This window comes from Rosa chinensis, chromosome 1 (assembly GCF_002994745.2).
Source record: "Rosa chinensis cultivar Old Blush chromosome 1, RchiOBHm-V2, whole genome shotgun sequence".
NCBI classification, from domain to species: domain Eukaryota; kingdom Viridiplantae; phylum Streptophyta; class Magnoliopsida; order Rosales; family Rosaceae; genus Rosa; species Rosa chinensis.
In genome coordinates this window covers 8,231,193-8,248,716 of record NC_037088.1, presented here as the reverse complement: position 1 = coordinate 8,248,716, position 17,524 = coordinate 8,231,193, and the positions used below count along the sequence as shown (strand labels likewise).

General features: G+C 38.5%; 2 protein-coding genes and 1 long non-coding RNA gene across 4 annotated transcripts; all 3 read left to right on the top strand.

The window, feature by feature from the left end:
- The first annotated feature begins 1,103 nt into the window (after nt 1-1,103).
- Nucleotides 1,104-7,634, top strand: LOC112190993 (PI-PLC X domain-containing protein At5g67130). Of its 2 annotated transcripts, XM_024330518.2 has the most exons (8): nt 1,104-1,357; nt 1,465-1,587; nt 2,484-2,720; nt 2,803-3,106; nt 3,211-3,434; nt 3,533-3,619; nt 3,749-3,772; nt 7,531-7,629. In XM_024330518.2, the coding sequence occupies exons 1-8, from the start codon at nt 1,256-1,258 to the stop codon at nt 7,582-7,584; spliced, it is 1,155 nt and encodes a 384-aa protein (XP_024186286.1). In that variant the 5' UTR covers nt 1,104-1,255; the 3' UTR covers nt 7,585-7,629. The 2 variants fall into 2 exon arrangements, with proteins under 2 accessions (XP_024186286.1, XP_040367045.1); XM_040511111.1 differs by lacking the exons at nt 1,104-1,357; nt 1,465-1,587 and adding an exon at nt 2,366-2,406 and having other exon boundaries at nt 7,531-7,634.
- Nucleotides 7,635-11,522: 3,888 nt separating this feature from the next.
- Nucleotides 11,523-13,214, top strand: LOC112199766 (putative disease resistance RPP13-like protein 1). Its single transcript, XM_040518767.1, has 3 exons — nt 11,523-11,820; nt 11,975-13,090; nt 13,204-13,214. Exons 1-3 carry the CDS (start codon nt 11,523-11,525, stop codon nt 13,212-13,214), a joined length of 1,425 nt encoding a protein of 474 aa, XP_040374701.1.
- Nucleotides 13,215-13,505: 291 nt separating this feature from the next.
- Nucleotides 13,506-16,529, top strand: LOC121050568. The gene is made up of 4 exons (XR_005803488.1): nt 13,506-14,204; nt 15,021-15,118; nt 15,235-15,377; nt 16,116-16,529. It is a non-coding gene; the product is annotated as an uncharacterized LOC121050568 (long non-coding RNA).
- The last annotated feature ends 995 nt before the right edge of the window (nt 16,530-17,524 follow it).

The following is a 17,524-nucleotide window of genomic DNA, read 5'->3' as shown; positions in this document are numbered from 1 at the left end:
GAATCATAAGCATGAAGTCTTCCTTGCCAAGAGCTTTAGTCAGAACATCAGCCAATTGATTTCCAGAACTCACAAATCGTGTCTTCACTGAACCATCTTGGATCTTATCCCTGATATAGTGACAATCCATCTCTATATGTCTTGTACGTTCATGAAACACTGGATTTGCTGCTATATGTAAAGCAGCCTTGTTGTCACAATAGAGAATGGTCCATAGATGTTGGTCAGGTATGTTGTCAGAGAATGTTCTATGACAAAATATACAAAACGAACATATCACAACACGGTATTTTGTCAGGTCTATTCGTGAGATGTTTGTATGATGGTGGGGACACATACCGGGGTTAAGGCCTAAGGGTCTCATGAATGTTGTGAAACGTGAGCAAGGGGCCAATAGTTACTGTACCTATGGGCACGTAATCTTTAATTGTCTCTGCACCATCGCTGAACGCAATGCACACGAATAATCGTGGCTAAGTGGACCAATATCCATGAATCAAATTCGTAGTCTATGGCCTTTTTCTTTCTTTTTTTTGGGTAGTGATTAAACATGTGTTTAGATCAAATGGGACTCATTGAGGGACTCGAATTCCAGGAGGAAGGAGAGGTCAAATTATTCTACAGGTATCAAAATTGCGTATATACATGTTTGATTCAAGAATTGGGTTTGATTTTGATTTGGTAGAGTTTATTTTTGGTTTTTATGTATATATCCTCAGTTAATGTAAACAATCCATTTACAAATGATAAAGAATATCATCCTTTCAAGAAAAGAGAATCTCTTCATAAATTGCATATCCTCTAAAATTTAGATTCATGAATCCAATTTCTACTTTAAAAGTCAAAAACAAATAATGAAGCTATGGGAGCGATGGATTTCCGTAATGATTCCGTTTGATTTTTGGTAATACCCCTCATGGCCAAAATCAAAACCTATTAATTAGCAATCTAATATAATCATAAAATTTCATCTCCGTCTTCCAAACGTCTTCGACACTTTTGTTGTCAACGTATTTGAATTTTGACTCCTCCTTTAGCTTATAGCATTTCTATCCATAAACTTTATATGGATTCTCTCTAGCTAGCTCGCACTTAATATTTGTCAACTTCAAATAAACATCTGCAGACCAGTACAGTTAGCTCCTTCGTTTTCTCAGCCATATATATCAAAAACTGAGAAACCCAAGTTAATTAATTGGCCGCTTCAAAAATCAAAACCCGGCCAGAAGCCACTCCCTATCATTTCCCTTCTAACATGAAGACGACTCGGCACAGCTTCCTTCTGGTTCTAGTTCTGGTTATGGCTCTTGCTGTGTTTTCATGTGTCGTCATAGCTTGCTCCGATGGACAGTGCAAGGTTTGCGCCTCCCTAGCTAATCGATCTTCTTATTCTTCTTGGTATCAATCTATATGTAATGATAATTTTTCAAAGGATATAACTTGGTTTGAATGTGGTGTACGTAGCTCTTAGATCAGTGCTCGACGGACGGAGATTGTGAGGCGGGGCTTTACTGTTTCGGTTGCCCCTCGGAGTTTTCTGGCTCCAGATGTGTGAGATCAACCACCACTAACCAATTCCAGCTTTTGGTACGTTATCCTCTCTCTCTCTCTCTCTCTCTCTCTCTCTCCACAGATACAGACACACACTTTACTATGTGAAGTTTCCAACTCTCCATGACGAAACAGCAATTTTTCGGGGAAAGTGTCCACCAGTAATTTTAAAGGGGCTAACTGCTGTCATTGGGCTTAGAGTCATAAGTCATGACTCATAACGACTTCTCGTCATATAGGCCTTGATGGAAATTGACTCGTAGTCATCTGTGTTAAATCCAGTAGGACTCAAAATCTTGGGTGAGCCTCTATTTCACTCTTTCACACGTCAAAATTACCAATTAGATTTTATAAGTATAAAATTTAACAATTAAAGTACCTCATGTTTGTCGTGCCATACACCTAAGATACTCTCTCAGTCTCTCATCCTTTGAAATCGTGAACACTCTATGGGTAGAATTGACAATCACATACGAACATCTTTTTTAGGCACCCTGATTGAAGAGTTTCTGACTTTCTGGTCAGTGAGGTTAGACCTTCGGACAGATTATTCATTGGCTCCGGCCAATATATATGGGTTAAGGTGATGTGTCATTGCATCAATGCATTCAAATGTTAATACATGTGTTTTTTTTTTTTTGTTTATAAAAACTATGGATTTCGCAGTCACTTGTTTTGTTTCATTACATGGTGACGTTTGAGTTGAACTTGTACTTTTATATGATTTATCAAATAAAGATAAGAATTTGTTTGCCAAATGATATGATAGTGTATACAATCTAACTTTGTTGTTGAAATTGATTTGTGAGATATGAAGACATGGAATGTCACCTCATCATTTCCAACACAAACTTGGTACTTTTTTTTTTTCCAGTAGCATTGCTAATCTCAAATGTGATTTAAGTAAGATTTGCTTATTTGTGGTTCTACAGAATAATTCTCTACCATTCAACAAATATGCATTTTTGACAACCCACAATGCTTTTGCTATCGAAGGAGAGCCATCTCATACTGGAGTCCCCCGTATTACCTTCACGAATCAAGAAGATACTGTCACTCAACAACTTAACAATGGAGTTAGAGCTCTAATGCTTGATACCTATGATTTTAAAGGAGATGCCTGGTTGTGCCATTCCTTCAAAGGAAAATGCCATGACTACACTGCATTTGTAAGCAAACCAACTTCCCTATTTCACTTCTTTTCATTACAGATGTTGCCAAAATGTGTTACCTATTACCTCAAAATTGCAGGAGCCAGCTATAGATACATTGAATGAAATCCAAGCATTTTTATCAGCAAACCCAGGAGAAATTGTGACATTGATATTAGAGGACTATGTTGAAGCTCCAAACGGATTGACAAATGTTTTCAAAGCTGCCGGATTGATGAAATACTGGTTTCCGGTATCAAACATGCCCAAAAGTGGTCAGGATTGGCCGCTGGTTAGCGATATGGTCACTAAGAACCAAAGGCTACTTGTATTCACTTCAAAACAAGAGAAGGAACAATCCGAAGGGATTGCATACCAGTGGAACTACATGGTTGAAAACCAGTGTAAGAACCAACTAAATTAAGCAACATAGGATTTTTTTTTCGTTGTTTCAGAAATGTTGTGTTATTTTTGTCTCTTAATTATTGGAGAGCACACAATTTTGCAGATGGAAATGATGGAATGAAAGCGGGAAGCTGTTCAAACAGAGCTGAATCGTCTCCTCTAAATGACAAGACTAAATCATTGGTGTTGGTTAACTATTTTGGGTCAGTTCCCATTAAGCAACTCTCATGTCAATTCAATTCTGAGGATTTGGTTAGCATGCTTAACACTTGCTATGGTGCTGCTGGAAACCGATGGGCGAATTTTGTTGCGGTTGATTTTTACAAGGTAATGCACATACTTCTTCTTTTGGTTTAGTAATTAACCACCGGAAAATCGACAATGTAATTGGAATTAATTACATTTCTGTTGGTTTTGTGATGCAGAGGAGTGGAGGAGGGGGATCATTTCAAGCTACAGACACTCTCAATGGAGAACTCATATGTGGATGTAACGATGTCCATGCATGTGTGGTAAGCTATGAAATATGATTCTTCATCATATATTCCATTTCATCATCTGGCCTAATTGAGTTTTTGGTGAGCAAAAGTATGTTCATGAAGATAACAACTTTGATAATTGTTGTTCTTGTTTGCTTGCAGCCAGGATCAACAACACCCTGCAAGGTATAGAATGGAGCATTGTAATTTATGATATATGTAGTCTTTATAGACAATCAAATCAGTTAATCAGATATCTTCAAAATAGTTATAAGGTTTTTACAAAATTTAATTGAGTGAGTTTCTTAAAGCAAACACAGTCGCTTATTGATGGTGGACAAAATAACTGCTATATAACTGCTAACATGCGGTTATAAGGGCCGAGCTCAATTATGTTTAGCAGGCTTGGAAGATGCATGGCCTGAAGCTTTGAAGAACATGATATACACATTAGTGTTTAGACTTAATTTAGAGAACAGGGCCCTTCTAGTGAGGGATCCCTTTTTTTGGTCTTTTATAGGGATAGACATTATACCAACTTTTAGATCATATTTTCACATCTTAACCGTTCAGTTTTTAGGTCCTAATGTATAGATCACTTCTGCAAATTTTCAGCCAATTTGATGATCGTTAAGGCATCCAAAACTGCAATTTACCATTATAAACATGAACGGTTCGGGTTCGACAGATTCGGTCCGTTCGTGTAAATTGCAGTTTTGGATGCCTTAACGATCACCAATTTGGCTGAAAATTTGCAGAAGTGATCTATACATTAGGACCTAAAAACTGAACGGTTCAGATGTGAAAATATGATCTAAAAGTTGGTCTAATGCCTATCCCTATAAAAGACCAAAAAAAAGGTATCCCTTAGTGGAAGCCCTCTAATTTAGAGAATGACAGCTCTAAAGTTTAGGAAGGGTATTGTTTGGCTCCAAAACCAGCTGGTGTGCAAACAGTCTCTTTTGAGAGTGTGATTGCGCAGGCGTGCCAGCACCGCGGGGTGCAGTCGTTGGGGGAGTCCCTTGACCTGACTTCTTCTTCAAGCGCTGTGGACGAGGAGAGCACCAACCTCGTCACAGGGTTCTTTTCTTGCCTTTTGGGAAAGGACTTTTGCCTTACGGGTAAGGACTTTGGTTGTGATCTCTTTGGTCACCAAAATCGATACTAAACGTTGTAGGTTGAGCAGAGCAATCACTGGGAAGTTCTGAGAAAGCACGGGGTTTGCTAAAGCGTATCTTTAGCTTCGCTGGGTTGCGAGGGCGTTACCCTTGCTTCGCTGGGTGTATCAGTGGCAGTAGTACTGGCAGTCGGCTCGCGAGGAGACTAGGACTGGAAGCACGGTCGCCGGGTTGACCTGGTGATGCTGACAGTCGGCTCGCGAGGAGACTAGGACTGGCGGGCGGTCACCGGGTTTTAACGAGATTGAAGGTTTGCTCCGGGGAGGCTTTGTAATCGCTGGGATTGATTGATTAGAGAGAGCTGTCTTTTTGTATCGTCTTTAGCCTCTATATATAGGCTACTCGTAGATTCTCCTTCCAAATAGGAATACTATATTTTAGGCCACAGTTATTGGCCTTAAATCAAATCAAAACTCTTAATAGTTTTGATAACTATCGTAAGCGATAATTAATAATTATCCTCTGTCATAGCCAGAATGTAGGCAAAGATTAATTACCTTTTGGAGTCCTGGATATAATCCTCCTCTTGGATGCGAACTGTAGGATATGCATTAATTATATATATATATCGTCGCGAGCACCCGTCGCGGGGACTCCTTAATTGACCCATCTGCCACGCATGTGCAATTGTGTATATATATATATATATATATATATATATATATATATCCCTTGTTACTTGTGCCATGCTTCACGTGTCCACCATATCCCTTCCTTAATTAAATCATGCATGAGCCACCACATCATATATACATATATGTTCCACCATCCAGCATGATTGCATGGAAGTATATACTGTACGTGCATGCCATTAGTTGCATGGGCAGCCATAATTATTGCTTGTGAAGGCTAGTGAAGGGCAATTGTATCCTTCCTTAATTGATCAACCCAATCTGTTCGCTTGCACAGTACTTGGCAATCAAGCAAACAAATCACCATTAATTATCAGATATCTTGATAATTAATAATAAATCAAAGAATATTCAGATTTGCTCCAAGATTGCTTGGCCTCCAACTAGGCTTTATTTAGCCTCTAAACAATATATTCCGAGCTTATCGAAAATATATAGCTTGGGCCACGGATACTGGCCCGGTTTTCTTCGAGTCCCCTATGTCGGGAAAAAATGTTATTTTGGGTTCAAACAGGTACCTACATTATTCCAAAATAAACAAACTTGGAAGACTCAAGATCCCATAAATAAATAAAGAAATGTCTGTTGGAGGGAAAACCATCTAGAATATTGAGAAAAAATATTTAATGTGGAAACAAATACTCCAAAACAAAAACACCTGGTATATATCTCCTACATTATTCCAAAATGAACAAACTTGGAAGACTCAAGATCCCATAAATAAATAAAGAAATGTCTGTTGGAGGGAAAACCATCTAGAATATTGAGAAAAAATATTTAATGTGGAAACAAATACTCCAAAACAAAAACACCCGGTATATATCTTGGTTGTGTTGCTTCAAATGATGAGTTTTTTCTTAATGGATAGAATTTAGAAAATGATGAGCCCTGTACTACTATATGTGGTGGGTTTTATGGAATGCAAGTTCAAAGCATTAAGGTATTTGGTGGTAGCGTATAATATATATATATATATATATATATATATATATATATAGCTAAGGAATGGATTTCTATATTTTTACCATTGTTCGATCATAAATTCACATCTTAACCGTTCAGTTTTTAGGTCCTAATGTATAGATCACTTCTGCAAAATTTCAGTCAAATTGATGATCGTTAAGGCATCCAAAACTGCAATTTACCATTATAAACACGAACAGTTCAGGTTGGACAGATTTGGTTCATTCATTGATTTAATCAAATTCGATATCTTAACGATCATCAAATTGGCTGAAAATTTGCAATAGACAACCTCTATTGCCCCAATATAAGTTCTTCTTTTTTTTCATTTTTCTTTCATTCTGGGCATTCTGCCCAAAAAAAAAAGGGGAAGAAAGAAAGAAATTGATTTGGTTTGGGCACCCAGAGAAAAGCTCTGGGCACCCGGTTTATCATTCTGCTCTGCCACCGGCTTGAGTCGAGCGCTGGAGAGCCGGGTCGAGCACCGGAGGTCGAGAGCCTGAGGTCTTGGGTCGAGCACAGGAGGTTGAGCGCCGAATCTCACCGGAGATACAGAGTTCTCAAGCATCAGCGTGGAGGTGGAGCTGTGATGCCGGACGATCTGGGAAGCAGTCCGGCAAGGATCTATGATGCTAGAGTTCGGACTTAGGGCCGTGTCGGAGGTGGAGATCGGTGAGAGAGAGAAAGAGAAACCAGCGTGGAGAGAGAGGAGAGAGAGGAAATAGTGGCGTGGATGTAATTTCTTAATTATACGAAGGGAAAAATTGTCATTTTATTATAAACTAGGTAAGTGAGAATAAAAATATGTTGCTAAGGTATCACACTTGTCTCATTTTGGTGCATTGCGTCAAGACCTTTGAAAAAAAAAAAATTGTACCTAGAGGTCGCAGAAGATTTCAATTAAATCAAATTTATGGTAAAAATGGAACAAGTCCAGTAAAATCAAAGTTGGAGTAAGCGCAAAGCACAAACTAGAGACAGATAGTAAGGGCGGGAGATCGACCGAACAGTTCAATTGAAGCATTGCTGTACGACGAGGAGGAGGAAAAGCAAAGCGTCGTCGTATTCTGCATTGCCGTAGCTGCCTTCGAGTCCGAGTGCTATGAAATTATATTTCTTTTTTCTTTTTCAATCTCTAATTTTTTTTCAATTGGGAATTTTGAAACCCTAGATCTTTGGAGGGGCTGCCAAGGTGTCCGTTGCCACTGGAAGTGCCTTTATGTGATGAGTGGGACAATTGGGCGTGGAATCAGCTTATGGCTGCTGGCTCTGACTTGCTTGGAAAGGTCTATAATATTCAGGTATTCTCTATTTTTTTTTTTTTTCCTTTTCATATTTTGTCAATTTATTGCTTTGCTCTGATTTTGCTAATATAGGCATGAAATTTGGCATTTCTGAAGCAAAATTATTCAATTAGGTTACTATATCTTAGAAAATGCGATTCCTTTACCATATTAGGAACCTGAGAAGCTTTATTTGGTGGTGTAAGAAAATCAGGGGTAGCGTACGTAATTACCTTGCTTAATTTGAAACAAATAGTTGTTATTCAATCCCAGCATACTTCTCACTTATGTTGGTGATGCTGCTCCAATGTTCTACCTATCAACGGAGAGAATGAATCTTGCACAGAAGGCCTTGATCAGATCATGCAAAAGTCACCATGAGGCCATGATTTTTGACTGGGAGGCAATGAATCTAGCTGGGAAGATGAGGTCTTCAAAAGGTGGCCATGAGATCATGAATCTCGACAGGGAGGCCTTGAGATCATGCCAAGTAGCTAGGTCATGAGATCATGCAAAAGAGGCCTTACATGCATCTCGACGAGGAGGCAATGAATCTCATTGGGAAGGCAATAAGATCATGCAATGAATCTCGCCAAGAGGATCTCAAGCAGGAGACAATAAATCTTGCACGGAAGACCATGAGATCATGTAAAGGTGGCCATGAGGCCATGAATCTTGACCGGGAGGTCAATCTCGCCAATAAGGCAATGAGATTTTACGAAGGGTGACCATATGACCATTAATCTTGACAAGGAAGCTCAGAGATCATGTCAAGGAGGCCTTAAATCTTGACCGAGACGCTATGAAATCTCGACCGAAAAGACAATGAGATCATGTAAAGGTGTGGCCACGAGGCCATGAATCTCGCCCAGGAGATCAACAATGAATTTTACTGGGAAGCAATGAGATCTCGAACAGGAGGTCATGAGATCATGCATAGGAGACTTGAATTCTGTACGAGAGGCACTGAGATTTCGCGAAGGAGAGGTTGAGATCAGACAGAGGCCTTGAATCCTGTATGGTAGGCACTGAGATCTCGCAAAGGAGGCCTTGAGATCATGCATAGGTGCCATGGTGTCACGTTAAGGTGACGAAGAGAGCTTAGGCAAGCAAGATGCATGACTTCATGTATGGGGTCCCACATACGGCTGTCATAACACTGAGACACGGTAAAATGCATGAGAGAGATAGAGAGACAAAATGTATAGTGGTTCACCTCGCTCCTGAAGGGATGTTACGTCCACTTAGGATGTTTCACTATAATAAGTAACCATTGACCACTGTAGTGCTACAAGTGTGGGGAGATCATGGATCAAGCTCCCTAGATGAGATGGAGAGAGTCTCATTTATAGATAAGGGAAGTCTCCTCTCCATTACATGTTTCCGATGTGGGATACGTAGAGTAGAATTGCTTGTGTTGAAGACTTTTGGAGAGGATGGGAATGTGGTCTCCCTGCGATCAGATACCCTCTTATCTCCACTATGGCGAGGTAGCTCGGGTGTCTAACTAGGTAATTTATTGCTTACCTCGATTGTTCACCTTACTAAGTATATATAAATGAGCCTGAACGGATATCATAGTATGCTAGGGTGCGTAGTGGTGTGTAACTTCCTCAAGCTACGCGTTAGTGAGTCCATGACTCCATTCTTGAGATGATGTTGGGGATGGTTTCCCGCTTGCTACGAGTTCAATCGAGCTGACTGATTCCACGTTATCTAGATTCACCTTGAAAGGATTTCGTCTCAAGCAATTTATCAAATAGATCGGGCCGCTTCTCTCTCTGCCCATTTATGGACTAAAACTCGATTTCGCCTTACCCAAATCTGCCTAAAAAAGATTTCACCTCGAGCTTACCAATTCTTCCTTACTCAGATTGAGTCTGAATAGATTTGTTCTTGAGGGAATTTCTAGAATAGATCGGGTTGCTTTTCCTCCAATCACCTACTTCTTGATTAGGAAATATTTTACGCTCCCACACGCACCTAATCTCATTTTGTCCGCATTTAAAAATTTTAAATGGGCTGCAAACACCTAATCTCTTCTTGCCCACATTAAATGGGCATGAAAATTCTCCACATGCAAAAGTTGGTCTTAGCCAAAAATACCCAGTAACTTCAGTCAATTAAATTGTTATATCTGGTGGTCGCAAAAGATTTCAATTAATTAAATTGTTTTACAGCCACCACGGTGAAAATGGAACAAGACCAGTAAAATCAATGTTCGAGTAAGCGCGAAGCACCAATTTGAGACAGATAGTGAGGGCGGGAGATCCACCAGACAGCTCAAATTGGGCCTCTTCGTATTCTGAGCGAAAAGCCAGCAAAGACAATCAATCGGCACATTCAGGTCGAGTTTCACAAGGTAATTTCTTTTCGATAAGTTCATACTAGATACAGAATCAGGTTTCAAAAAAATGGATGTTGTTGGGTGAGGGATTCCAGACTTAAGGTTAAATTATTACTAAATTATATATTACTCCTGTCGCGGTGACTTTTTCTTGCAAGTGAAATACTGGAACTCGCAATTGAACATGGTGAATTGGTGATCATTATTCATCACATGCATGTTCTTACAGGGCTTCTGAACTTAAGAGCAAACATTTTGGTAGAATCAATCTTGTGTTATTTCTTCTCTCGAGTAAGTCAGATTATCTGCGTTTGCTTCAGAGTGAGAGTGAGATTGAGATTAAGTGTACTTTTTGTGTACTTGGTGTTCTCTATTGAAGAACAAGAGGACAAAAGAGATGTCATTGTGATATTCTTATGCAACTTTTCTATTTTATTTTTCCCTTTCCAATTTGAGCTTGTGTAGGCGTGTTTGTGTTTTATCTTTAATTGCTTTGCATTTGATGGATTGTGGGATTAGGGATTATGTATGTTTTTAGATATATGTCTCTTGAGTTACTCAAATATGGGCAGAGGAGGGCATACCTTTTAATTCACTTGCAAATCTAGTAGTATAAAATCCTAAACAAACCGCAATCTATGATTGTTGCAGCGAGTCCAGTGACAAACCGAGATTCTAGTTTTGGATGAATAGTGAATTGACAATTACAAATTTACGTGACATATTGGCAATTGACCCTAGTACATTATTGCAATTGGTCTTAGGGTCCAAGACCAGTGTTAGAGACGAGTATCTTTTTCATTCAAAACTGCAACAGTAGAGCGCGCAACACCAACTGGAGATCAAGATGGTGAGGGCAGACCAGTCTGGTCCTCATTCTTTGGAGGCAAGTGGCAGACAATAGAGGTACAGAGGAGCCTCAATCTTCTGAGGTAAATTTTTGGTCCGGTAAAAAGTTTACAATTTTATTTGGGTATGGAATTGGAATCGGAATCGAAACTGGAGGCTATAATTAGAACCGCATAAGTTTCACACTTCAAGACAGATTTATTCATTTATTTATTATCTACATATGATGATGTTGATGATGATGATGAAGAAGTCTCAACTCTCACAAGGACAGGCGGTGACTTTTTCACACTATTATATGAATGTGAGCTCACCACTAACAACTGGCCGGAAAAAAACAATTAAGTTTGAGTTCAATGGAAAGGTATACTAATCAACTGGCAATGATCATAGCATCTGCACCTGTTTGTTTGACTTTTGTGCATATTAAATACTGATTCTTTGGATGACACTGCATGTTTATATATATATATATATATATATATATATATATATATATATAAGTTTGATCATGGAGGCTTTTCTCAGTCCAGGTCTGTCCTGGTGTAGGTTTTTTGTTTTGACCCCCATGTAACAAAAGAAAACTCATCCTAGAATCTCGTCATATTTCATTGATTTTGTTCTCTATCATCTTGGCTGTTTTCACTTTGATTGCTTCCTCACGACGAAAGAATCACTATGACAATGGGAGAAATCTTTCTTGCAGCATTCCTTAAGGTGTTGTTGGAGAGATTGACCTCTCGTGACTTCCTCAACTATGCACAGCAGAAAGGAGTTGCCAAAAAGCTTGAGAAATGGAGCGAGACGGTGTCTGAAATTGAGCAGCTTGTCAGTGATGCAGAGGAGAATCAACTGATGATCAATGAGGCAATGCACCAGTGGTTGATTGAGCTCACGCATTTGGCCTATGATGTGGATGACATACTCGACAAGTTGTCCACTCAGATGCTGACAGGAATGGATGAAACTGGAGCTTGCTCAAGTAAGGTACGAAGCTTCATTCAAAAAGTTAAGTTGTACTTTAATAACTCCGAAATGGAGGGCATTACTCCTCGATTACGGAAATTATATATCCACAAAACAAAAGGAGCTATTGAAGAATGTAAACTCAAACATTGAGACTACTTCCTTACCAGCATTGCAAAGGTCACCGAGTTCTATTGTGTTGAATACACCTGTGGCTGGAAGAGATGGGGAAATAAGAAAGATTGTTGGATCATTGTCAAGAGACTATGAGTCTTCTCGTACCACCAATTTTCATTCAGTTGGCATTGTTGGTATGCCAGGAGTCGGCAAGACAACAGTTGCAGCACATGTCTTCATAGCTGATGCTATGGAACAGTTTTACCCAAAGGTGTGGGTATCTGTGTCTCATAACTTCAATCTTGAAAGAGTGACGAGAGCTATTTGTAGGAAAGTCACATCCCAGCCATGTGATCAGAATGATTTCAGTGAAGTGCAAGATGATTTGAATAGGGCAATAGCAGGTAAAAGATTTTTGATTGTTTTAGATGATGTCTGGAGCACATGTGACTACGAGTCATGGACAACAATGCAGTCCCACTTCCGTGTTGGAGCACCAGGAAGTAAAATACTCGTCACAACACGTGAAGAAAAAGTTGCAAAATTGATTGGAGCCACTGAAGTGTACAATTTGAAGGTTCTATCAGGTGAAGAGTGTCTGAATGTATTTATGCAACATATTAACAATCACAGACCACCAAATTTTGATGCAGTATTTGCCAAGAAAATTGTTGAAAAATGCAATGGACTGCCATTGGCGGCAAAAACTCTTGGTGGTATTTTACGTTGTGAAGAAGTTGACAGATGGAATGAAGTATTGGATGACAAGTTGTGGAGTATATCAAATAACGAGAGTAACATACTCCCAGTTTTGAAGCTGAGTTATCATTATCTTCCTTCAACTTTAAAGAGGTGCTTTGCCTATTGCTCAATATTTCCCAATAACTATGAATTTGGGAAGACGCAATTAATCCTTCTATGGATGGCAGAGGGTATTCTTCAGCAGCCAGAAGGAAATAACCAGATGGAAGATATTGGTGGCAACTATTTTGAGGAGCTGTTATCTAGGTCATTATTTCAAAAGTTGAGCAAAAGTAATTCACTTTATGTAATGCATGACCTTGTTGGTGATTTGGCACGGTGGGCCTCTGGTGATACATATTTCAGATTGGAGGATAAGGTGGATGGCAAATGCTCTCCAAAGACTCGTCATTCTTCTTACATTTCCGGTAAGTTTGATGGGGTCACCAAATTTGAAAAGGCATTCTCTGAAGCAAAGAGTCTACGAACTTTCCTACCACTTTCAATCTCACATGGTCATGAGAATTATCTAACTTGTAAGGTTACTTTTGAGAAGTTGCCAAAGTTAGAGTGTTTACGAGTACTTTCTTTGAATGGCTATCAAATAAGTCTGTTGCCAGAATCAATTGGTCATCTGAAGCATCTACGGTACCTTGATCTATCTCACACACTCATAACGAGTTTGCCTGAATCAACAACCACCCTTTACAACTTGCAGACGTTGATATTAGAAAATTGTTCTCAATTGAAGGCACTACCTGCAAAACTGAAGAATTTGGCAAAATTACGTCATCTGAACAACTCATGTGTGCCTTCATTGGAACGAATGCCTCCTCAGCTAAGTCAACTGACTAATTACCAAACATTATCTAATTTTGTGGTGGGCAAAGGAAATGTGTCAAGGGTAGGAGAGATAGGGCCTCTATCGCTTCGCTGGACATTGTGCCTCAAAAGATTGGAAAATGTGACTAATGTTGAGGATGCAACAAGCACAACCTCAGCTCTCTTCAGAGATTAACAATCGCTTACTGTAAAGGTTTGGTGTCCATTCTAGAAGAGGGTTTTCCCTCAAACCTAACAGTACTTAAAATTGTGGATCCCAAGAGTTGTAAGCCACTCTCTGAGTGGGGATTGCAGTTGGAGAAACTCACCTCTCTAAAAGAGTTGTGGATCTCTGGTGTAGATCCATATATGGTGTCCTTTCCACCAGAGGATATAGAGTTGATGCTCCCTAAATCCGTCAGTAGACTCGACATTGCAAACTTCCCAAGTCTGAGGCGCCTATCCAGGAAGGCCCTTCAGTCCCTCACCTCTCTTGAATATCCTGAGATTGCTGATTGTCAAAAGCTAGCATCCATTCCAGAGAAGTATCTGCCTCTTTCACTTGCAAAACTTCACATATATGCATGTCCGAAGCTAAAAGATAGATATACTTGCAACACAACATACTGGTCCAAAATAGCTCACATCCCTTGCATACATATTGGAGATGAGTATTTGAGCCCACTGAAGACTCACAGCTAACATCCCTGGCCCTTCAAGGTACTTACTTCAATTCAAACCATTTTTATTTACTTTGACTACAAATGTATTACCTGTTTTTACCTTGTTTCTAACCTTGTATATACAGAGCTAAAGGATATAGATAAAATAATGTTCAAAGATTACAACCCATTCCAGATTATGCTGAACACATTGGGTAATTTTTCTATCAATTTTCATAATTTGTAATCAGTTGAACATGATGTGGGATGATCGATCATTCATATATAAGTAATTACATGTTGCTGAGTGTTCCGTTTTCTCTTGTATGATTAATTAATAGGTTGTCAGAGAACCTTAGAAATTCTTAGATGACATTTAGTCGATTGAGAATTAACCAATTGGTGACATGTAGCGACAAAAGGAAGGAGGAAGTAGGGAATGACAGAAGTTCAAAGATCCCGATATGCAGTCTAAATCATTCATTACACAGATGTTCCACTTTGATCTAAAATCCCTAGGCCAATCAATCATTCTACTTTCTGCAGTTTTTGGTCTTCAAGTGAGTCCATTTAATAGTCTTGTCATCATCAGATAAACTTGACCATCTTAAAAAGAAAATAATTGAACTATAACTTATGACTTTATGAACTGGTTTTGTCAATCTTAGGCATAGTGCACCTTTTGTTTAGTGCCCAGGATCCACTGTCTATTTTCAACCAATTGAATGTTTTAGGATGTTTTAAACATTTCTGGGCAACAGCTGCCTGTATAAGTATTAGCACTGTTTTTAGTCATCATTATCATCAATACAAACTTATACCGACTTCATATGCAAATTCCAAGCTAACCTTTCCTTCCTTATATATTCTTAAGATGGTCTGTTGCATATGAAAACCACGTGCTGGAGCTGTCGGGCCCACTGGAACTCTTCAAAGGCGTTAAAGCAGGAGGATGTATGTGCAGTTGTTCAGGTTCTTTACTGTTTTCCTTTTTCTGTTGGTGTATCATATGAGGAACTTATGTTTTTGAAATTTTGGACAGCTTATATCAAATAAATGATGTGGAAATTGTCACTTCTTTACCGCAGGAAAGCATGACAGTATCCTCAGCTTATACTCGGTCAAAAAATGTTGTTCAATACTGAAAAGCCAAAGAATGTATGTGCAGTTGTTCAAAAGCTGAGGTACAAGAGGGTCATGCTAGCATAAAATCATTGACCGCTGGTGCCTGGTGAGTCACATATTCTGTGCTTTTTGTTTACAGTACCAATAGTAACATTGTCACAATAGAATATCAGGACATGCATATGTTCATTCCTATTGGTGTGTCTATCCAAATCTTAAAACAAACCTGAAAGGTCCTTTGTCATTGATGTAAAATGGAGTTAAAAAAAAAAGTACATATTGCAGTCCACAAAATGCTTTGCAAAAGTCCTTTTCTACTCCGAGCTGATTCTTTCTTGTACAAAAAAGTTTAAAGCCAATCAATTTATTGATTTGCCCTGGTGACCCCATTGGGATGTTCTGTTTTTCTTTATTAATCATAAGTTCATAACTGAGTACTTCTGCATTTATTTTTGTGCTTTGTGTGTGGTTTTTGACGTGCCCAGTAAGCTACTTTACTGAAGATATGATAGAAGTTTTATCTAATCACAAATTGTTTATCTTTTCATAGACAAAATCTGCTTAACATAATTCATGTCTATTTATAGTAGTTAGTGTGAAAGATTGCTTGCTGTGTCTTGATTACTACCGAAACTTATGCAAGATTCTTCTTGAAAAATAAAAAAACATATTACTAAGATCAGTAGTACCGCTTACATACTAATTTGGCACTCATATCAGGAAAAAAAAAAAACAACTTTACTTAAGTATCATTGAACAATCATCATAAAGAATTCACATGCAAACCCCAGTTTGGCCTTTACTTTCTTCACTTTCTGTGAATAATGTGGAATTCTTACTGCAGGAGATCAACGCCTGTTTATACCTTTGGCCTTGTTTTATAGTATCATGCACTAATGGATCGAGGCGCATAATATCACAGACCTCTGATGTGTTACCCAGCATGTTTGGTGTTTATACAGATACCAATATCATTTCTCAGTGTGTTCTTGCAAGTCTTCGTGCTCCTTATCAGTTGTATGTTTAATTGAGAGTAAAAATAGAATAGAAAAGAGTTGACAACTTGACAACTTTGGTGCTACGGTGACGTTCTGAGTGTATTGTGCAAGTAAAGGTTGTCATTGTACGTACCATCAATACTGGTTTCAATTTTGTGTTCTCTCGGTCATTGTGGATCTGATCAAGTTTTATTTTGGCGGGTTTTTCTCTTTATGATGCAAAACAAGTCGGTTAGGATTAGGCTAGATCGGTAGTTCAATTCTCCAATCCATGTAACCAAAAATAGAATAATATAAAGATCAAGCTTTGCTTTTAGTATTTTAATCCTCTGTTATGGTTATGTTTGCATCTGTGTTTTATATCCAATTTCTATGAAAATCTTTACGAGTCTTACGTGGGCTGGGTTGGTTTGCTCATCAGTTCGATCCTAGTCGGTCGCAACGTAATTTAGCTCTGCGTGTTTCTCTCCATTCAGATATGTATGAACAAATGCATTGTGAGATGTGTCACCAATAAAATGTTATTGCTTCATTCTTGAGGTGTAACGTGAGTGTTTTACCATCAAAATAAGGACATTTCCATAGCTTTTTTTTTTTTTTTTTTTGGGTTTAGTAAACAAAGAAATTACAACAGAAAACCTCTACTACAGCCAAGACCTAATTTATCAAAATTAAAAGCATTAGAGGTAGAAAGAGGAAGAGAATCGTTCCAAACTTGAGCATTTGAACTGTGTCTGCAATTGCTTCTGCCAAGAAATAGACTAACATGCTTAAAATTGACATTGTGGAGCTTATTTGCAAGAAATGTAACATCCTTCATGATTAGTTCAATTCAAGCTATCTGAAGCCATGAAGAACAGCAACATGTAAATTCTGAAAGCTAGTGCCTCTGTTGTACGTAAGAGCATTTGATTGATTTGGATTTTTAGTAAGCAGCCAATATAAGATCTCTATTTCCATTTCGGAAAAATAAAACCTCCTGCACTCTGTTGATTCATTTTGACTAATACATCAAAATTAAGTTTAATATAACCTTGTCTAGGAGTATTTCATCTCTCATTTCATTTAATCTACTTAATATATTGATATATTAATGTACCTTTCACAATTCTGTCATTCAACTTGATATATAAACATTAGAGGTGTAATTAAAAATAAAAAACTAAAAGTGATAGGTGAAAGTGACAGTTAAAGGAAACGTTAGGGGGCAATATGCTATATTTCCCAAGGGGTATATAATAATTACAATTGAAAA